Source organism: Cryptotermes secundus, unplaced genomic scaffold (assembly GCF_002891405.2).
Source record: "Cryptotermes secundus unplaced genomic scaffold, Csec_1.0 scaffold885, whole genome shotgun sequence".
Lineage (NCBI taxonomy): Eukaryota > Metazoa > Arthropoda > Insecta > Blattodea > Kalotermitidae > Cryptotermes > Cryptotermes secundus.
In genome coordinates this window covers 541,897-564,898 of record NW_019731235.1, presented here as the reverse complement: position 1 = coordinate 564,898, position 23,002 = coordinate 541,897, and the positions used below count along the sequence as shown (strand labels likewise).

General features: G+C 42.6%; 1 protein-coding gene across 11 annotated transcripts in view; it reads left to right on the top strand.

The window, feature by feature from the left end:
- LOC111866616 (CAP-Gly domain-containing linker protein 2) overlaps positions 1–23,002 on the top strand; it is a 133,898-nt gene that overhangs the window by 68,972 nt on the left and 41,924 nt on the right. For 8 of the 11 annotated variants that reach the window (XM_023855745.2, XM_023855740.2, XM_023855744.2 and 5 more), the window contains one exon: positions 19,108–19,173. The exons of 1 other annotated variant lie outside the window; for it this stretch is intronic. In XM_023855745.2, coding sequence (XP_023711513.1) covers positions 19,108–19,173 — 66 coding nt within the window. Of the gene's footprint in view, positions 1–3,705; positions 4,050–19,107; positions 19,174–23,002 lie in introns of those variants that run through there. 2 more of the 11 variants (XM_023855747.2, XM_023855743.2) reach the window with 2 other exon arrangements.

The window sequence follows — 23,002 nt, the reverse complement described above, 5'->3', positions numbered from 1 at the left end:
GAGTTGACATTTGGTGCCACGTTCGAGATACGAACCGAGTTCCTTTTGAAAATAATTAAAATTTTTCTTACCTATTTTGACTTTTATAACCGCCTCTGTGGTCTAGTGGTCAGCGTTCCTGGCTAGAAATCCAGAGGTCCGGGTTCGATTCCCGGCACAACCATATTTTCCCTAAGAAGTAGTGGGTCTGGAACGGGGTTCACTGAGCCTCGTGATGATAATTGATGAGCTGTTTCAAGGAAATAGCGGCTCCGGTCTAGAAATCCGAAATTAACGGCCGTGGGGATTCGTGGCGCTGACCACGCGACACCTTCTATCCGCAAAAGTTGGCACTAAACTTCACCGACAAGCGGCGGTCGCTTGGTCGGCATAGTTCGCTTGCGGACTAAAATCACTATTTTTTTTGTTTGAATTTTATGCTATTATGTGTAGTACAGCTCGTGAATTATATCTTAGTAGATAATTGTACAGGGTAATATTTGTAAGCCGGTCACAATGGCGGAGCGGTCTAAGGCAGGAACTGTCTTCGCTCGCTCGGACTCTGGGATTGTGGGTTCGAATTCCACTCAGAGCATGGGTGTTTGGTGTGTGTATGCGTTTATTCTGTGTTCGTGTTGCGACGGGCTGATCACTCGTCCAAGGAGTACTACCGTCTGTGAAAAATGATTACGGAACTGAATAAGAGGCCTGGACCCTAAATGGGCTGGAGGAGCCTTTGGGGGGGGGTGATTGTAAGCCGATCACAGTGGCCGCCCTGTCCAAGGCATGAAATGCTTTCTTCCGCTCTAACCCTAGGAACGTGGGTTAGAATGTCACTCAAGGCATGGTTGTTTGTCTGCGTGTTTTGTGTGTTTGTGTAGGTAGCGGCCTTGCGTCGGGCTGATCCCCCGTCTAAGGAGGCCTACCGACTGTCATAGGATTAAGAAACTGAAGTGAAGTGAAGTGTTTCGCGGATGCCCTGTCCTCCAACTGTGAGAAACAGGAATAGATGGAATATTTGTAAAGAAAAATGTTTAATTTCGATAGATGTTGTAAAGAAAAGAACTGAAATGTGTGTTCAGTTGTACATATAATTATGTATATTTTTTGTGCTAGTGAGGTGGGACTACTTCCCTTGTGCTGCGGCCACTTCTGGCCTATTGTGCCAGCCCCAGATGATAGGTGAGGGAGATTGTGGAGCAATTGGTGGAATGAAGATTAGAAATGGAAACCGAAGTACTCGGAGAACACCTGCCCCAGCGCCACTTTGTCCACCACAAATCCCACTTGACCAGACCCGGGACCAAACCCGGGCCGCTGCGGCGGGAAGCCAGCGACTAACCGCTTGAGCTGTGGCGCGGCCCAATATAATTATATATAAATGCAGAGTCGAACCTCAGTTGTCAATTGACAAGTTACTGTGCAAAGATGTATTGCAGTTGATCCCTGTGTTAGGATCGCGAGGGCTGACTTCACTGATGATCCTTTTCTGTTACTGTAATATTGCATGCATGGGGTGGCATAGAACAAGGTGCTGAGGAGAAAGGGTGTTTGAAGGAGGCTGGAGAAAATACTTAATTAGGAACTGCATATTTTGTGCTCTTCACTATACGGAAGAATTATTAAGTCGGACATGCAGCACGAATGCGTGAGATAAATGCATACAAAAGTTTTAGTCGAAAAGTGAATCTCTGGCAAAACAACCCGTTTTGAGTTTTAGCCTTAGCCGATTCTGCCAGATTGCCCCTACCTGGATGACCTGGTCTCTATACTTAAGTCCTCCAGTCACAGGGTGGCCTCGCCAGGCACCGGGTTCCCTTTTCGTCGCCTTCTACGACTCGCAGGGCGACGGTGGAGTTATTTTAAGCCACTTCCACATGGAAAATATGAAAGAAATAGGGTGTGGTAATGTGGAGTGGTTCCATCTGGCCCAGGCTAAGATCCTGTGATGGACTTTTCTGAACATGCTAATGAACCTTCAAATTGCATAAAACGAGAACAATTTTTTGACCATTTGAGCAGTTATGGGTGTCTGAAGAAGGACTCTGATCCATGGAGTTAAGTATAAAATGACATCTACAATTCTTTTTTAATATATTTTCGGTATTAACTTTTAGAGCTGAAACGAGACCTACTCTTCTCTATGTAATTTGTTTTTATATGGCCCCTTTCTTGCCATGCACCCCTGAGAACTAATTCTGGTAAATTCGTGTAGGATTATGCGCTATACGAAGACCATCTTGTGGGAAAGTAATTTCTACCTGTTTACATGTTACATCTTCCATACACTGTCATGAATCAGGATGCGTATTATTGTAGGAGGTTTTGCAGTGCAAGTCATGGGCGGATTTCATGATGATGTCATTAATTTGTCATACGAGTTTCTTTTTAATTCGCTAATGGGGGGTGGAGTCCAACTGGGTCCACTCGGCACGGCGGTCACTGACTGGCCTATTGTAGCCTGCCCGGGTGACTATGATGATGGAGAATTTGGTGGAATGAAGATTGGCAGGGGAAACCGAAGTACTCGGAGAAAACCTGCCCCAGCGCCACTTTGTCCACCACAAATTCCACTTGAACAGACCCCCGGTATCGAACCCGGGCCCCCGCGGTGGGAAGTCAGCGACTAACCGCTTGAGCTATGGCGCGTTCATGTCATACGAGTTAGTTAAATATTAGGAATTAAATTAAAGATCCTAATGAGCATTTTATTGTATATGAGCCTACATGACTTTGTGGTTTAAGATGAATAAGGTAAATAATAAAATTAGGAGTGCATAAAGAGGCACTTAGGGATTTGTGTAGCCGCCTGCTACTGTAAAAAGGTGATAGTGAACTGCAGGAGGCTGTGACAGACTTAACATGTTGCTGGGATAGAAAGAATTTTGATGGATAAACCTCTTGGAAGGTTGGCCATTTGGAAGAGAAAGAAGAGTATTGGAAACTAAGACACGTAGCTCAGACGGTTAGTCGCTGGCTTCCCACCGCGGCGGCCCGGGTTCAAGCCCAGGTCTGGTCATGTGGGGTTTGTGGTGGACAAAGTGGCGCTGGTGCAGGTTTTCTCCTAGTACTTCGGTTTCCCATGCCAATCTTCACTCCACCAATTGTTCCACAATCACCATCATCTATCATCTGAGGCTGATACAGTAGGCCAGAAGTGGCCACAGTACCAAGTGGACTCAGTCTCACCCCACTAATAATAATAATACACGTTGTGAGGATTTGGTTGTAGGTTGCTTTAACTAGCTCAGAATTGTCTCAGTGAGTTTGGCGTTAGAGATGTTGGAACTTCGGGTTCTGCTACCAGAGTTGATTTTTTTTTAAGTTCGCTGAACTTTCACTGACTTGAGAACGCTTGTTTCGATCACGAGTGATTTGGCTTCTCAATACATGACATTTATAGAGTACTGATGGCAAAATCGCACTGGAACTTATTTCGTACAAATTTCTACACTTGGTTTGACAGCGTTTTGAGCGTTCCTATAGGACAAAAAACCACCGTGAACTTTCTTTGTTGACTGTTCTGTTAAACGCCTTGACCATTAAGATCACTTTAAATGGACTTCTTGTGCTTACATGTAAAATTGTAGGCGTTCGTTTACTGTAATATATCCTCGAGCCGTGGGTTTTATCGTGGACAGTATAGTTTTCTTTTTGTTGTTTGGAATGGTGTCGTATTCCTGTTTAGACTTCCACCAGTGCCTCCAGCATCAGACCGAATGTAGTGCCATTTGGGCGGGGACTCTTAAGACTTTACCCAAGTTGGTTATACAGAACCGCAGCAACTTGTGTGCGATGTGGCCTTAACCGTATCCAAGGTTAGTTTGGTTAGTGTTGTAAGGTAAAGTAATAGTACGCTGTTGGGAGATGCTGCATTCGAGTTCGCGTGAGTCAGTTGGGCAGTGGACACGGAAGACAGCGGTCGTAATTAACATCTGAAAGTACATGCTTCATTCTTTTCGACAGTTGAAGTTTTCTTTCTTCGGCCCGGGTCATTTTTATTTTTCGTGATACACCTTCGATGCCGACTGTAGCTAAAGCCGTCGATATGGACTCAGTCGGTCTTACAGGTGAGTGTAATTACAGTTAATAAAATTAAGATGTTTATTAATTTAATAATAATGCAATTGAATTTGTTCTTTTCTATAATATTTCTTTTTGGAGCTAAGCCATTCTTATGAATTCGCCAGTTGTGCAGCTACTGAAAACCTTCGTAGCATTTTAGGGAACCCGAATGTTCATCACAGTATTCACAAGATCCCTCCACCGTTTCCTATCCTGAGACAGATTAATCCAGTTAGTACCAACCCAACCTGTTCCTTTATTATCCATTTTAATTATCCATCCACCTACGTCTTTGTCTTGCTATTGGTGTCTTATCTTTTGGCTTTCCTGCCAGTATTCTATATGCATTCCTCTTGTCCCTTATTCGTAGTTGCAAACGAATATTTAGTGCGACGTCTTTGGTGTTATAGTTCTTAAATAGCGATACTGGACTCCCTGTGGTTTGTTCTAACGCTTCTTGCATTACACTAATTAGTGATCAGCTGTCAGTAGGAACAGGAAGTCGTCTGGCGTTCTGTATTTCTTATTCATGCCCATCATTTACGTTTACTACAATTATAATGTTACGTTTAAACTGAAGTAAAATTAAATCTTCGAACGTTGCTGCTTATAAACGTGATTTTAAGTCGAAATATTATACTTTAAAATCTTGTACTGTATGTGGTATATATTATACAGGGTTTGTTTACATATCTGCGAATAGTATGTTTTGTCTATCATTTCGTTTTCTGCCATTATTCAAATATACAGTTCAACTGTTACTTAATTGGCGGGAAGGAACATAAATTATACCGCAAGTAATACTTCGATTATATATTTCTTTGATATTGATCGTAGGAACGGCTTTAATGCACATTGGGAAAGTGTTTTAAAAATTGCATCGCCGATAACATTTGGAATGAAGGGAAGTAATTAACTTGTCGACCTCTTGACGGTATTATGTTTCATGGCGAGCGGTGCGGTTCATGCGTGGGATTTTGTTTGTGATTTGACAGCGGAAGGCAGCAGTTATCAGCTCCATTAGCCATCTGTTCTCAGTTACAATTAGTAAGCAGTGTGTTCTATCATGGTGAGGTATATTTCAGAGCAACGTCTATTTTTATATGACACCTATGTGAAATACGGATTTGCTAGAACGTGTCGGCGAAAATTTCGACGTTAATTTCGTGGTGAAAGAGCTCCCAGCAGACAAACAATTCACAATTCGGTGAATAAACTTAGAATAATGGGACTTCTAACAGACAAGAAACAAAAACATAAGCTTCGAGTGCTTACTGAGGAGAAGTTACATGACACAGGGGCCAGATTTGAACATACATTTAGAAAATTACTGAAACGTCTAGTTCAAGAGACTGGAGTGTCAAAGTCTAGTGCAAGAAGGGCAACACAACTGCTGAAGCTTACACCCTATAAAACAACAGGAATCCACGACTTGCGCCGCGCGATCCAACTAACAGGGTCGTCGAAGGTGAGCTCGATCCGCAGTTGACATTTTTTCTGATGAAGCGCCATTTAAATTGCAGGGATACATAAATACACAAAATAACTGCTATTGGAGTTTACAGAATCACATCTAACCCACGAAGTCCTGCTGCATCCAGTGAAAGTTTGTTTGGCGTGCTGTAAGTGCAGGAATGATCGTTGTGACTGTGTTGTTAACGAGACAGTTAATTGCGAAAAAGGTATCTACGTGTAGAGGGACAACATTTCCTGTGATCTGTCAATTGTAGCTACTTCATTTCGAACGTTATCGGCCGTCAGGCCTATTGATTTCATCGGCAATATTCGTCTGCTCCTCTCGGCCGGCGGTGCACCGGTCGCCGGGAAGCGCTGCTTGTACCGGTTCTCACGGTCTCTTCGCTTGCGGATTTTCTTATTTTTCCTTCTACCCTGAAGATGGAGGCGATACATTCCTCCGAAACGTCGGTTAACACCACATCTACACGGTGCCACATCCCAGAAGACTGCTTTCTTCATAATCAACGCCGTGAAAACCTCAAATCTTACACAGAAAATAATGTTTGTAGAATTGGATAGATAAGCTTCATTGAAGTGAATCGTGCCACCCATGTCATCAATTAAAAAAAAATCTTATATGCAGTACGCATCGGCATAGCGAATTCCAATTCGCAGTACCACAGATGCAGAAATTTAATTACCGTATTTACGCATGTATAGGCCGCAGCACAATTTTCAGACAGAAATTATAGAAAAAATAATTTTCTTGGAATATTTCCTCGATCTTTGAACACTCTGTATTACTAATTATGAATATAATTTTTTTTAAATGAAGTGTGATTTCGAATATTTCGAATATAAGCCGCACCCCAGTTTTCCTCTTGAATTTTTGGCGTGCGGCCTATACATGCGTAAATACGGTATATGACGCTTTAGTGCCTCCGTAAGCCTGTTACCCTTAACTAGCCTTGGCGAGCACTTTCGGAGCATCACAAATTGAAGACTCTAGTTGAATGTCATCCAGTTAGAAAAATGGACAGTCCATGTTTGTTGTGATCGAAAACAAGTGGACCAGAGACTGTTGGAATCCGGTCAGAACCGCGAAGTTACGCGACATATTCTAAGTAACGTAGGCCTGTTGGTGTGTTTGAAACGTCGTCGTTGCACAGCGTATATTACACGTGGCAGTAAAAGTGAAGTTGGTTCAAGGAAACGGAATTGCGTAGCATAGTAGCTATGTGCAAACTGAAATGCCTCATTCCGCGTTTTAATGCAGATAGGCCTATACTTTTATAGACTTGAGAAGGACACTTCCTTGAGAGTGAATTGCGTTGTTCATACCACTGTAGTTACTCTAATGGCGGACCTGGCTGGTTTATAACTATTCATTTTACTTTTTACTTTGTTGGGGTGGGGTGAGACTGAGTCCCCTTGGTACGTCGCCACTAACTGGCCTATTGTATCAGCCTCGGATGATAGATAATGAGTGTGGAGCAGTCGGTGGAATGAGAATTGGCAGGGGAAACCGAAGTACTCGGAGAGAACCTGCCCCAGTGCCAATTTGTCCACCACAAATCCCACATGACATGACCTGACCTGGGCCAGAACCCTGGCCGTCGCCGTTGTGAATCTGTAACTATTAACAAGAAGAAATTATTTCGTGTTTCTTAAAAGAAAGGAAGGGTGATCATAATTTTGCACCCGTAATCCGATCTTCAGAATATCAGGCAATCCATATTCTGACACGATGCAGCATTCCGAAAACATTAATTAGTTTCATTGTGGCTTTATCGAAGAAAAAGACGGTTATAATTTCGTATTTGAAATTTTGAACTGCCAGAATTGTAAATACAGTATAAGTGTATCTGTAGCTGTCAGATATCTATAGCAAGTGTATAATGTACTCTGTGAACTCATTAACCTAAATGTGGCGAAAATTTGCACTCTTTACGCCATGAGTACGGGAATTCATTTCGGAGTATACTTCACACATATCAACAGAGGGATTGGTTTCAGGTCTGGAACAGACGCTTGCGGGTAGGTAAAATTATCGTGTATCTGAAGGAAATTGTTTTTGGTAACGTGGATTGCTTTAGTTCAGGACTTGGGCAGGCTTTAATGTTAACGGCTATCAACCGTCCGTTTGCAATACAATACTGCCCCATTTTATGCGAATTTGGAATAGTGTGATATAAAAAAATATCAATTAAGTCTCAATTTCGGCGTCCACTTAGCCTCGTGAGGGGAACTGAGGAGCTATTTCAAGGAAATCGCGGCTCCGGTCTAGAAAACCGAGATTAACGGCCGCGGGGATTCGTTGCGCTGACCACGCGACATCTTCTGTCCGTTAAAGTTGGCACTGACTTTGCCGACAAGCGGCGGTCGCTCGGTCGGTATAGTGCACTTGCGGACTAAAACCACGGAGTTTTGTTTTCGTTTGTTTTGAAGTCTCAATTTATACGCAGAATTTAAAAAATTTTAATCCTCCAAGAAATTTGGCAAGAATCATGTATTTCTTTCAGAGTTAGTTTTTCTTGAATTACCGACATTTTCAGGAACGCATCCTCGCATACATTGCTGTCTTTTAAGTATGTAAGTATACAACAGAATTAAAGCAGTTAACGTCTTCACACAAGTTTGAATAAATGTGCTAATGCATGGTCTTTCAAACCGGTCGCGACCCTCTGAGGTAGGGCGTCGCAACCAACTCTGAGGTAGATCACCACGTTCTAAATAATAATTTAAAATGTAATTACGTCCACATAGAGTCTTGGTAAGTCAGTAAGATTTAATATGGATGCTTTAGGAAAATGTAGCAGCAGGTGACGAAACATATCTCGACTATACAATAAAATTTTATAGCTTTTTGACGATGGAAAGAGAGAGACTGTAAAGCTATTTAGGTTTCTGTTGTCACCGCACAGACTGATAGGGTCCTGCACCAGTGCGCAGGCCTCAGTTTATGTATTATTTTAGGGGGTCGCGGTATCACGAAGTTTAGTAACCTTTGTACTAATGATAATCACCAGGTAGAATCTTTTCCCCGAGTCCATTCATCAGTTCATCGTAAAAATGTGTAACATCGATGTTGCTACCGTAATTCTACCTTGTAAGGAAAACGTGGACGTTATTACGCTGTCGTCGTTACCTGTAGTGTCGTAACGTGTAGGCCCGTCTACCAGAACTCGGGACTCAGAAGGGTAAATGAGGTAATCAGCTTTCTCTTGTGTAGGATTGAGGTTCTCACACCGGTGGTTATATCTTCTCGGATATAACGCCGTGTAGTCTGTTGAATGTCAACTGACATTTCAGAGGAACTTATTGCCTCCATCTTCAGGGTCGAATAAGCCGAGCAAGATACCGACGTGAAAGCAGGTGGCAAGCCGAACGGAGGCGACAAGTTCCTCGACCCGACGGTTTGCTTTCAACGGACTGCATGGCGTTATATCCCAGAAAACTGAACTCTTCAAGTTTCTTCTGTTGCCAATTGAAATCAGAGGTTTGTAAGTTTGTAAGAGTTTGTAAGGATTTTAGTTAATGGAGTCGGTGGCTGTATAATAGACCTCACTTGTTCTAGTTTTTTGGATGAAATCCATTTTTCATCGCAGTATATAAGTCTGTAACGAGTGAAAATGGAATACATGTGAAATAATTGGAGGTGTGAGGTTCTGACGGTAGTGATTAGTCTTTCATGATGCGACGCGAAAGACTGAAATGTTGGTGGCTGTGTGTCATGCTAGATGACGTGGCGTCACATGCTATTATCAAACCACACGAGAAGTTGTATATAGTGCAAAAGGAAGAATTTTCAGTAACATGCAATAAGTGTGATAGGTACGATTGACTAAAGGCCAAACATATTCATAAGATTTGAGGTTTTCACGGCGGTGACTATGAAGAAAGCAGTCTTCTGGGATTTGGCACCGTGTATATGTGGTGTTAACCGACGTACCGGTTCTCACGGTCTCTTCGCTTGCGGATTTCTTCTATTTTTCCTTCTACCCTGAAGATGGAGGCGATACGCTCCTCCGAAACGTCGGTTAACACCACATATACACGGTACCAAATCCCAGAAGACTGCTTTCTTCATATTCATAAGAGACAAACCCATCTTCTCGTCAGAGGAAATGTTACATAAGGACTATAGTCGCAAGTGTTCAGTGGGAAAATAAAATTGCTGGCCGTTAGTCTCAAGGGGCTTGTCGCCAAGACGAACTGATTAGCGGTAAACCGCCAGTCGTAAAGTAACTCTGATCCTGGCGCAGACTGACATGCTATCAGAAGACACTATTCTTCTATGTGAAAGAGTCCCCTCGGTTCGTGATGTTAGTTTTGAAATATAAAGATAGTTAACCAATTTTGTTTCCCGAAAAGAGTGTTTGTAAGCCCATTCTGTTGTCGTGTTTCTACTTTTCGGCATCACGAAGGATTTCACGTACGATTAACGTTTATTGTACCAAATCATAAATTGTTTTCCCAGGTTGTTTCGTTTCCGGAAAAAAAGAAAATGCATTTTGAACCCTGTCATTTGTTGTTGGTGTTGTGTTAAGTTGGAAATGACCGTAGTGTTACTCCCATGCCTTTTCATATGTTCAACCATAACACGTTTCAACATACCGGTTTTATAGGCTCTGTCTACGAATGTGCCTTTTTGTCACCAACACATTATTAAACTATGGAAGGAAAGGGTTTTAAACAAAATTTACTTTCATAATGAATGAAATGAAAATCGCTTCAGTGTATAAGAAGTTAAGGGAAAGAACGTAGACGGAATAAACCGGCTTAAGCGACTAATACTATGCTGATCGTTTCGGATTTAATCTGTATGAAGAATCTTGTCTGCAGGGAGGCCATTCCATGGAATATCCCACGAAAATGGTACTGATAATTAGGCCCGATATATTAGTTAGATTTCTGATTTAAAATCGAGTTCTGACAGCTGCCGAACACGTACAAATTTTACGATGTTAATTGGATCAAATTCAATCTTGTGTCTGAACAGATCTTTGAAGTGCAGCTACTGATACATAACTGACAAGTCAGTGGCTTTGAGCTACGTCTGGCAGCAACTGGACACCGCTGGGAGTTGATTACGAGTCCACAAAAACGGGCCCTGTCAGTGACAGACAATGAAGCGATACAAGCATATGTACAACTGCTGTGTTTCTGGACATTATCCATCGCCTTGTTTTAATTAAAACACAAGCTCTCTGCACGAGTGTTTTAAATATAAAGAGGACGGTATTTTAAATAAAAACAAGACGATGGATTATGCCCAGAAACACAGTAGTAGTATAAATAGACAATCGTCTTATTTTTTTTTCCTTGGCACTACAGCCTCAGTGGGCCTAGGCCTACCTCCATGAACTTCTCCGTTCACTTCGGTTTGTTTAGATCTTACACATTCGATAGTACTCCTTGGGCGGGCGATCAGCTCGTCGCAAGGCCTCTACCTGTACACACACAAACTAAACATCCATGCCCTGACTGGGATTCGAACCCACGATCCCGGTTTCCAAGCGAGCGCGAAGACAGTACATGCGTTAGACCGCTCGGCTACCGTGACCGGCTTAGATCTTATTTACAGGTATATATTTCAGTATGTATTGCTCTTACAAATAAATAGCCGGGATAGCTTAGTTGGTATAGCGACGGGCTACAGGCTGGACGGCCGGGGTTCGATTCCCGCCAGGGTCGAGAGATTTTTCTCTACTGCATAGCGTCGAGACCGGCTTTGTGGTTCACCCAGCCTCATATCCAATGGGTACCGGGGTCTCTTTCCTTGGAGGGAAAACGGTCGGAGCGTGAAGCTCTTCAGTCACCTCCTACGTAGTAACGAGGTCAAAAATAGTGCATCCATAGGTCAGCTTAACAAATAATTAATTCGTATGATGGATTACTGTAAAACCTACATACTCGAACACTCATAATTTGCTTCTGTTTCCCTCTGAAGATAATAGCCACTTTGGTTGTTGTGTTAAAGTGACCACAGACCCGTCGCCCTGTCTCTCATTGAGATAAGCAATGATATTAATGCTTATTAAGTCGACTGAAAATCTTTAAGTAAATAGTAAATCAGTCTGCTCTTCTGTTGCGTACCGCCTCCCTTCGAGGCGGTTGCTGCTCCATTTCCCGCAGTGAGACCAGTGTCCCACCGTAGCCTCTAGAAGACCCTGCAACGAATAACTGTACATACGGCAATGTTTGAGAACGAAACGGGAATACAAAATTCGACACACCATCAATCAGTAAGTCAGTGCAATAAGATTGTTATGGACTGCTCCCATTGGGGCTTTCTGGTCTGTTGAACCACGACACTCCAGTACTCGCGTTTCCTTGTAGGAATTGCGGAAATTATACGACCGGAAGCCTTTTTTTCCAATTCTTGGGGCTATTCCATCTACTTCTCATTGGGAATTTCGTAAAATAAAATCTGAAACGTGTTTATTTTCCGACAGATGTTATTTGTGCTTTTCCAGTTGAATGGTGGAGTAATGTTCTTTCACATTTTCATTGAAATTGCTGTGCTTTATCGCAACTTGCCTTATAATTTCTGCGTTAATCATGCAGACAACGATGAGAAAATAAATGCTTGCCGTTAATTTTTTTAAGAAGTAACTGATGATAAATGCGTTAACATTTTGCTGAGTAATGTAGTGAATATAGTATCAGTGTTGTCTTTGCTTTTGTCATATTGTGATCCTTATATTTCCATAAATCAAACCAGCTGTCTAGTCTCGAGAAAATACTGCTAAGTGAAACTATACATACATTCAACTGTAGTAAGAGAAGGATCCTGAATCAATAAAAAGATGAAAATAAACAGAGTGTCATCTTAATGTAGCTCTACAGGAATCCAATTCAATGTTCATGATGTTTTTAGCCATGTTCGTTGTTTTTTTTTTCGATTTACTGAAATGTACATGCGTAAGGATTTTGAACTGTCTTTAAGAGACTGTGTTCAGAATATGACAGTAAAATAAAAAAATGGATGAGCTATATTTTTATATTATCGCGTATTCTCGTGTGTGCGATTGGACTTGTCACTTGCAGGCTTTGATTTCGTTCCATCTTTGTGGAGAAATGTTACAGAAAGTTTAAGTGTTACAGCGCAAACAGACCTACATACACGTGTATGAACAATAGGCCTGCTCGTATTTATGAACTTTCATTAAACTCAAACACAGAAAACCTGTTTGTACCTGGAGGCTAAGTAGAATCCAGAAGTGCCAGCTTAAATTGATGGCAGCACTAGCTGGGCAAATGAACAGGCGGCTGAACTAGAGATGGTGTGTATATAGTATGATATGATAGATTGCAAGTGAGTTGTGTTCTAGACCTGTGGCATGCCGATGCAAATATTGGCTGACGAAGACACGTCAGTGTATGCAGAAGAGCGAGTTACATGCGATACACTGTACCCCTGAACCAGAAGAGTACTGTGCCGTATGGCAACAATGTTGCAGCGCTCAAAACAAGAACAAACTCCGTGGCCTTTAGTCTGAAAGGGAACATTACCGACCTAGCGACCGCCGCTTGTCGGCGAAGTTAGTGCCAACTTCTGTGAATAGAGGATGTCGTGTGATCAGCGCAACGGATTCCCACAGCCGTTAATCTCGGTTTTCTAGACCGTATGTAGCCGCCCTCTCTATTGCAATATCTTGCTCAGCTGTAAGGAATAAAGAAATATTTGATGATAGAGGTGATATGTTGGTCCGAAGCGTCGGTTGACTTTCACCAGACTACACGGCATTATATCCCAGAAGATAACAACACTCTTCGTAGTCAGCGCTGTGAGAACCTCAAGTATAACACAGTTAATAATACTTGTATTTAGTTAAAGTTGTCGCTGTGCTGCTTAATTAATTAAACAACATGGCATGAAGCTCCACGTCGTCGAGACCGGCTCTTGGGTCCACCCAACCTACTATTCAATGTGTACAGGGGGCTCTTTCCCCGGGGCTGAAGCGGCCGGGGCGTGAAGCTGACCACTCACCTCCAACTAGTGCCGAGGTCAGGAAAATGTGGATCTATACATGCACTCCCCCATACGCCTTCATGACGTAGTGCTTAATTCATTAAGCACATGGATGGACAACTTTACCCTTTACACGGCATGAAGACGTATTGGGGAGTAGAACTATAGCTTAGTCACAGTTCAAGTACTTATGTTTTCTAATGGCTCTTCCAGCCCATTCAGGGCCCAGGTCTCTTAATTCAGTTCCGTTACCATTTTCATAGACGGTAGGACTCCTTGGATGAGTGATCAGCCCTTCGCAATGCCGCTACCTGAACATAGGGCAACACAAACAGAATAAACGCATACATACACCGAACATCCATGCCCTGAGTGGGATTCGAACCCACGATCCCGGCTTCCGAGCGAGCGAAGACAATTCCTGCCTTAGACCGCTCGGCTAACGTAACCAACTATCCCTGTACCAGGCCGTGAAGGCCCATAGGGTTGTGAGACGTTGAGGGTCTCACATTATCTAGACAATCGGCTCAAAGATGGCGGTAAGGTTGTCAGCCTTACGCGCCGGCCCCGCTTTACGCCCCAGGAAAATTATTTAAATAATTCCTGGTACTCATTTCTGTTAGAGGCTGAGTCGACCCCAGGGCCATAGTGCGACTGGAAGGATTAGGTAAATTGAAAAAAATCCAGTAACCTTATCGGGACTTGATCCCGCGACCTTCCTGCTTGTAGCATAGTGCCTCAACCAACTGCGCTACAGCGTGCCCCCAGCCGAAGTACTTAAGTATAGTAAAGTGAAGTAACACTGTATGCCGTATGTAACTGGTTACGTGTACGTACCTCTTCTGGTGAGCGGGCCTTCTTAATTTATGTATGAAGGACAGTACGCTAATGGATTTCATTAGAAGGCGCTTTTAATATTCAAGCCTTTTTTATTTGTATTTCAGGTCCCGGATGTGTGCTCTTAATTATTATGCGAAAGCGCAGATACATGCACACTTTATTTCATTTATTTTGAGTTTATTTATCGTCAGTGACGACTGATATGGACATGTAAGTCAAACACGCGCCTTTGAATATATTAATTTCAGCATCAAATCGTGCCATCTTCACGTCATGAAAAATTCAGGTGAATAATGATGTGGGGCGCGGTATACGTTTGGACGAAAGCCAGGAAATGTGATTCTTATACCGTAATACATGGTTGGTTGAAAGCTGTAATCAAGTCACATTCGCCAGGTACTTTAAACGGCCATGTTCACTCTCATATTCTATAGAAGGGAAGAGGATTTGTCTCGATAATTTATAAGTACACGAAGAGGGTGTGGAGGGAACCAGTTCTTCGACTTTGTTTCTTTTCTCGCGTGCTTCCGTCTAACATAAGAGCCTTGCAATATAAGAACTGCCGCCTTCAAGGTAGATACGAGATTACCCAATCGGTTGCCACTGAGGTGAGGCGCGCCGCAGAAAAATCTCACAACACATACTTGGTCCCATCACGCTACTATATAAGACTATGCTGCCACGTCTTTTACCATACTGGTCATGTGTTTATTATCTTTACGCATTTTGACATGGCAGTGAAAAACAGCACTCACGCCCTGGTGGATTTGGGCTTCATGTAATTATATACTGGCCAAGGTTCGTAGCGTATGAGTACATTAATCATCGCGTGAATATTTCGAAAATGTTAACTCCAACCTTGTTTATTTTAGCAGTTGCCCAAAGAAAGTTTTTTAAAAAGGAGCCAGAGAAAGGTTTGTGATTGATTCCAAGTCGAGTTCAGGGATATGCTATGAGTCATGCCAATCTGGAGGTTTTGGGCGGAATGTCACGTATATTGGATCGTAGACTTGTAACTCTGCTACCTTCGTGTATGCGAAGTTCCCGCAGTAGTCTCACATCTGTGATCAAGTTGCGAAGGCAGATTCCTATGAAATACAGCAACTAAGTTGAATCGTACAGGAACATGTTAACAAACGACGGGTAATAGAGGCGGTGTTCGTTGTCATTTTGAAGGTAACACCCGGAGATATGCCTGTCAAAAGCAGGAGGAACGTCAGTGTGGTTAGCTGGTTCTTTCGCCGAAAACTGGAACTGGTTGCAACTCCATGCCGCAGTGCGTTGCAGCTGGGGTACTTTAGAAAACTTTGCTACGAGAGCTTCAGTTTTTGCATCCTGTTGTGTGCTAGTGTTTAATAGTCTGCACAACAAATTCTAGATAGTATATCAGCAAGGGGAGACGGCCTCTTTGGTCTAGTGGTCAGAGTTCCTGGCTACAGATACAGAGGTCCGGGTTAGATTCCCGCCGCTACCAGATATTTTTCTGAGAAGTAGTGGGTCTGGAACGGGGTCCACTCAGCCTCATGACGATAATTGAGGAGCTGTTTCAAGGAAATAGCGGCTCCGGTCTAGAAAACCGAAATTAACGGCCTCGAGGACACCCTCTATTCGCAAAAGTTGGCACTAACTTCGTCGACAAGCGGCGGTCGCTCGGTCGGTATAGTTCGCTTGCGGACTACAGGCCACGGAGTTTGTTTTGTTTTATATCAGCAAGTGGATAATTGAGGAGCTGTTTCAAGGAAATAGCGGCTCCGGTCTAGAAAACCGAAATTAACGGCCTCGAGGATTCGTTGCGCTGACCACGCGACACCCTCTATCCGCAAAAGTTGGCACTAACTTCGTCGACAAGCAGCGGTCGCTCGGTCGGTATAGTTCGCTTGCGGACTAAAACCACCGAGTTTGTTTTGTTTTATATCATCAAGTGGATAATTGAGGAGCTATTTCAAGGAGATAGCGGCTCCGGTCTAGAAAACCGAGATTAACGGCCGTGGGGATCCGTTGCGCTGACCACGCGACACCCCCTATCCCATAAATTTGGCAATAACTTCGCCGACAAGTGGTGGTCGCTCGGTCGGTATAGTTCGCTTGCGGACTACAGGCCACGGAGTTTTTTTATATCAGCAAGTGCCAACTCATTAGTCTATTTTCTTAAGGCTCGATATGTTTCGATCATTTTTGATCCTCATCAGGTGCAAGAAATGCAATTTGAGTTTATCTCATAATTGTAAATTTTGTTGCATCTGACAGTGATTGGTAATGATCTAGAAATGTCGTGTTTTAACAAATATAGACTAGTTGATTTATATTTACTGATCATCTGTATTTGTTGTGTAGACGGTCAACCATTGCAATCAAGCTCTGTAAGCCGTTACCGTATAATAGTTGTCATGTATTCAAATTCGGGAAGTCCTGGATTTGATTCCCGATACTTATTTCGACTGCATGGCTATCATATCAATTTCCTAATCCATGACGTTGGATGGGCCCCGGTGGCAAAGATGAAAATGCTTGTTCTTGTGGGGAATCTGTTACCGGTCACTTCGTGGTGTTCCGCCGTGCATGGAGTCTACTTTTTATTAGGTGAATTGTAAAGCAACACACCCTCCTGTCCTCCAGGAATGAGACTGAGCGTGGTTTGCATCGGCAATGACACATCGTATCGCATTATTTATCTTGTGCGGGAAGACATTTCCATCGTGTAATGTGCACCTTATTGCAATCTAAGGTGTAAGGTAGACATTCGAACCAACTGAAATAAAGAAATCCGCAGTTCTAATATTTCTTTTCAATGGCTCTACAGCCCCCATGGGCCCTGGTCTCTGATTTTCAGTTTCATGATCATTTTACATACGGTAGGACTACTTGGACGAGTGATAAGCTCGTCGCTAGGCCTCTACCTAAGCACAGGACAACACAGACACAGAATAAACACTTACACATACCAAGCATCCACGCTTTATATGGGATTCGAACCCATCTTCCCGGCTTCCGAGCAAGCGAAGTCAGTACATGCCTTAGACCGCTCCGCTACTGTGACCAGCGGCAATTCTAATAAAATACACGGTAAATGCTATCTCTGACGGTTATTTCAACCCTTCTTTCAGCATGCCCTGTGTTTCTGACATTTGTGAAGAGTAAGAAGCTAGTTGATGGCTGGTGAGCGTTGTGCTGATTTGCAGTATGTATATAAAGGAGAGTGATACTGCTTAACTGAACCTGCTCAGTAGCTGCTCTGTACCCCTTAAAACTGAAAAAAAAAACTCCGTGACATGTAGTCCTCAAGGGAACTGTACCGGCCGGGCGATCGCCGCTTGTCGGCGAAGTTAGTGCCAACTTTTGCCGATAAGAGGGTGTCGCGTGGTCAGCGCATCAGATCCCTACGGCCGGAGCCGCTACTTTTCCATTCAAGTAGTTCCTCAGTTATCCTCACGAGGCTGAGTGGACCCCGTTCCAGACCCATTACTTCTCAGAAAATCTGATAGCGCCGGGAATCGAACCCGGACCTCTGGATCTGTAGCCAGGAACTCTGACCACTATACCACAGAGGCGGTCTCTCTGTGACCCTTAGCTTGTGAAAACCCATTGTTAGCTTTCCCATCTCTGTATGCCATTTATCGCTATAAACAGTTTTTACAGCGAACTCCTGTCTGTTTTGCCGCCAAGAAAACAATAAAATTACCAATTTTAAAAGTTGCGATCTAAATTGTTTTTTAAATATAATTCGGTATATTTTGCCTAAACCCCTAAATATTTTGGCGTCCGTCAAGCTGAACGTTGTATATTATGTACTTTTTTTACGAGAAGACCCTGATCATGAAATACTGAAGTTCTTGCACGCTTTGCACATGCACTACTGCAATGGATTCTTTTCCACTCATTGCTGACACAAGAATAATTCTTTGTCTTTAATCGCGCTAACTTCCGGTGTTACGCTTGTACACATTCGACAGGTTTGTGTTACATATGTAATAATAAGCATCATAACGTCTTGAAATTCTCACGGTGTTGACTGAAGGATTCACTCTTCTGGGATGCGACGTCTTGTAGTCTGGTAGAAATTTACCGATATTTCGGAGGTACTTACTGCCTCCATTTTCAGGGTCGAAGAGTAAGCCCAGCAGGAAAAGAAGCAGCCAGAGTCACATCCCAGAGAATGGTACTCTATGGCATCTTATTCATGTTCCGGTTCCTGTCTTTAATATTAACTTGTAACCACCATATCCAGCAAACTCCATGGAGCCGAGCTCTTTTTGAGAAGCCTCCAGTCGCCCAGCCCCTCAAGAATTTCCTAACGTTTCATGGAGCCGAAGATTCATTACCGTGTTCACAGCCCTCCACCGATCCCTATCATGAGCCAGATCAATGCAGTTCGTACCACCCCAGCTTATCTCTCTAAGATCAATTTTAATATTATCCTCCCGCTTACGTNATTTCGGAATAATTTCTACTCCTGAAATAATATTTCAAGAAGATTATTTTTTCTATAATTTCTGTCTGAAAATTGTGCTGCGGCCTATACACGCACGCGGCCTATACATGCGTAAATACGGTATACTTGGAGAAGAGTTCGAGTTATGAAGCTCCTCATTATGCAGTTTTCTCCACCCTCCTGTCACTTCATCCCTTTTCTGCACCTGTAAGCACCATGCTTATATTAACTTGTTTTCGTAACTTTGTTCAGTTGCTGCTTAACCTATTCGGAATTTGAGTTTGTTCTTAGTGCTTGGAGAGTTTGATGCATCTTTGTGTTTGTTTCTTTGTGTTACTGTTTGTTTGCACTTCTGCAGATGGAACAGCAAGCCCCGCAGCAATAACGAAACTGAGCGAGGACGTACTGAAGAAGAAAGTGACAGGTAATTACAAATTTGCTATGACAATTAGGCTGTGTAGTGTATAAGCGATCTTGACCTGCCGAAGCAAGAGGAAGCTCCACAATCACCCTCACTTATCATCTGGGGCTGGTACAATAGGCCAGAAGTGGCCGCAGTACAAGGAACTTAGTCCCACCCCACTAGCAATAAAGAAAAGAGGAAGCTCAGTAGGTGTACTCCAGCCCGTGGTATGTTTTCCTGGCCGCCTCCGTAACCACATATAATTAAGCCGATTTTTAATATTAATTCAAACTGTAAGACAAGAGACATTTTTGAACGTCTGAGCACTGTTAAATATTTTCGAAAAATTTTATTATTATTATTATTATTTATTATTATTATTATTATTATTAGTAGTAGTAGTAGTAGAAATACTAGTAGTAGTAGTAGTGTGTGGTGGCGCCCGCACCTCCATAGGCATCAGTGAATTGTGCCCGAGTACATAAGAACGTTGGACATCACTGGTGTACTCCATCTACTATGTGAACGAGGGTGCGGCATTATCAGTTAATGACGTAGACTGTCACGTCATCAGTAGAAAGTTCCGAGATTCTGTCGGTTTTTTAATACTGTGGCGAGAAATTCAGACGTAGTTAAGCGGAACCCTTCTTCCATAATGTTGCCTACACAAGACATGACGTGTCCTGGTTCGTAGAGCAGATGGACGTCACCAAGTTACTCATGACTTAAGCTTTATGAACTACTGTTGGCGAACAGCCGGCTGTGACACGGCGCTCGTGCCGTCAATTTGTAAGGTATGTTAAGTTATAAGAACTCTGCAGTAGAAATTACGCTCTTCCAGAGACCTATTACAGTAGTCTTAAGTATTCTGTTACGCCTGGGTGTTTAGTAGAACGGCGAGTTAATATAATGTTCATTAATTTGTCATTTGAATTGATATCGCATGTGCTTGGTTTTGCCCCTGCTTTTAACGCATTTTACTTGTTTTTGCACATGTTTCTCTCTGTTTACTTGTATTTGCGCCTGTTTTTTACATGTTGCATTATTCTTATCATGTAGGGCAGCCATGTCAAACATGCGGCCCCTGAACTTTTAGAGCTAATTGATATTAAAATCAATATTAAAATTTTAGTAGAAATATTTTTTATAAAGAGAATTTTCCAACAGACCAGAAGACAAGAAGTCTCACGCAGACATAAATTAGCAGGCTGCAGGAAATTCAATGTTTTGCTATTTCTAACGCAATTTCTTGTGTAATCTCTCTTTTTACATATTGAAAAGCTGTTTGATACTTGTCAAAAATGGCATTCTCCTGCTTTTTAAAACTGTAAGATATGTGACTTTAGGTAATTATATTGAAATTATTCCTAAATAATAAATATAATTAAATTTCCTTGTATCAAAAGCTAATGTATATTTATATTTTGAAGTGCGGCCCTGGACTATTATTTATAGGGCTGAGGTGACCCTCTTCACAAGTTGAGTTTGACATGCCTGATATAGGGGGAGGTGTAGAGGAGGTTCATGCCTCGAAGGCAAGGGAATCAAGAACTGTGTGTTCCATTCTTTACACAGCTGACATTAAAATCCAAACTAAGCAACTGAGTATCACAAGCCCGTGTTTAGTAATCAAATTGAGATCCGGTAGGTGTCGGAAGGCAGTATTTCCTGAAGTAACTCCTTTTCTGCAAACACTGGCGTCTAATATAGTGCAGTTCATATCGTACGTAGTGAAGAGTATTAAGTCTTAAACCAAACATTCAGAAATAGTTTCAGGCCCACTTTATAGAGGCATTAGCAGTACGTAGTGCAGTACTTTTCAATAAAGTGAATGATAATGCGTTTTAAAGGTAACATTCTTCTTGGGGATATGTGGGGTTGAGGTAAAGTTCATTACATTGGAGTCAGGGTGGATCCTGAAATCTGTTCGGACGTGCTGGCGAAGAGATAAATATTGTCCCTTCCGGGCATCGAGTCATGGTCCTGCAGCTGCTTTACTGACTGGTCGAAATTGCCTCGTGATGCGGCTGATTGATGGACGTAGTCTGTAATTTCACAGTTAATTGGCAGTGAATATAATTGCCTATATATTGCACATGTTATGCATAGTCACTTGGATGGAAGGTCAGCTCACAAACAGGATAAAAGCTATTTTATTCCCTTCACACGTCATATCGAATTATGTTTGTGCTGTGTGATAGTATGCATATATTTTATATGTGAACATGTTTGAGAAATATCCAAGTTTCGTAGCCGGCGGACATATTTCGCACGAAACGGAAGCACTCACTCACTGCCTGTTCATACATGCATGAGCATTGTGTTGAGAGTGGTTTTGTGTTTCCCTTTGTCATTCTCATCGCCGGAGTAATGAACGGTCAAACCATGATTCAGATTTATCACGAGTAATTCACTTAGTAGCCGGTCACGGTAGCCGAGCGGTTTCAGGTATGCACTGTCTTCGCTCGCTCGGAAGCCGAGATCGTGGGTTCGAATCCCACTCAGGGCATGGATGTTTGTGTGCGTTTTTCTGTGTTTGTCTACAGGTAGAGGCCTTGCGACGAGCTGATCACCCGCCCAAGGAGTCCTACAGAATGTGTAAGATCTAGAAAAACCGAAGTGAACGTAGTTCATGGAGGTAGGCCTAGGCCCACTGGGGCTGTAGTGCCAAGGAAAAAGAAATCACTTACTGGAAGTACGGTGAACCGTTTTTGCGCAGTTGTATGAAATAGCTTAGATTACATTTGGTCTTGATATTATGCACCTGTGTGTCAGACACGATTAGGTAACTTTTGCAACTAAATACCTGGGATAGTTTTAACAAATTTATTAATATCTAATTCTTTCTTCCTCTTCACTCCCACTTTGGAGCATAGGGCTGATTTTTCAGTTTCATTTACACAGACGGTAGGACTCCTTGGACGCGTGATCAGCTCGTCGAAAGGCCTCTACCTAAACATAGGACAACACAAACACAGAATAAACGCATACACACACCAAATATTCATGCCTTGTGTGGGATTTGAACCCACGATCGCGGCTTCCGAGCGAGCGAAGATAGTACATGCCTTAGACCGCACGGCTACTGTGACCGGCTATTAAATATTAAATATTAAATATTTTCTGAGTGTGCTGTAAGTCTCAATGATTCTTACAGTATGACTTTGCTGGGCATGTAGGGAGAGAAGGATTCTTGTTACTTATGAATTTGTAGTCGGCTTGCTCGCTTAGGTGACTTTAAGAGTAATCTTGTTGTCTCCTTACATGTCCTGCAGAGTCATCATACAGCAGTGATAATCGGCGAACTGGCAGAAACCCCCGCCTTACCATTTTTAGATCCATAAATTCATAAAATTGTGAGTTGCATGAAGGAACTGACTGATCATGACTCACGGCTGCGTCATTTCACAAACATAATCTAATCACAGGCTATCTTTATACCGTTGTGCAAAAACGGCTCGCAGCACTTTAAAGGTACGGCAATTAACAGGCATACATCGTAATCGGAACATTATTGCAGTAGGGTGAAAATGAAGAGAAGACATAAAACCAGCCTTGACACAGTACTCACACTGGCACTGAGCGTGGTACTGTGAGAGATGTGTCCGCTACTTGTAAAAGTAAAGATTTCTCAAACATACCCATATGCCTCACGGTAACACGAATAATACGCGCAAGCTATTACACTGCACAAATGTGGTGACTCCTTATCACATACGAAGGACGTAAAAGCGGATTTCTTCTGTTTGTGTCAACATTCAATTTGCCAGTATTTAATTTATTATTATACCGGTTTATGAAAATGGTCTTTATGCTTAACATTTGTTAAAAATGAAAAGACTGAAGTTAA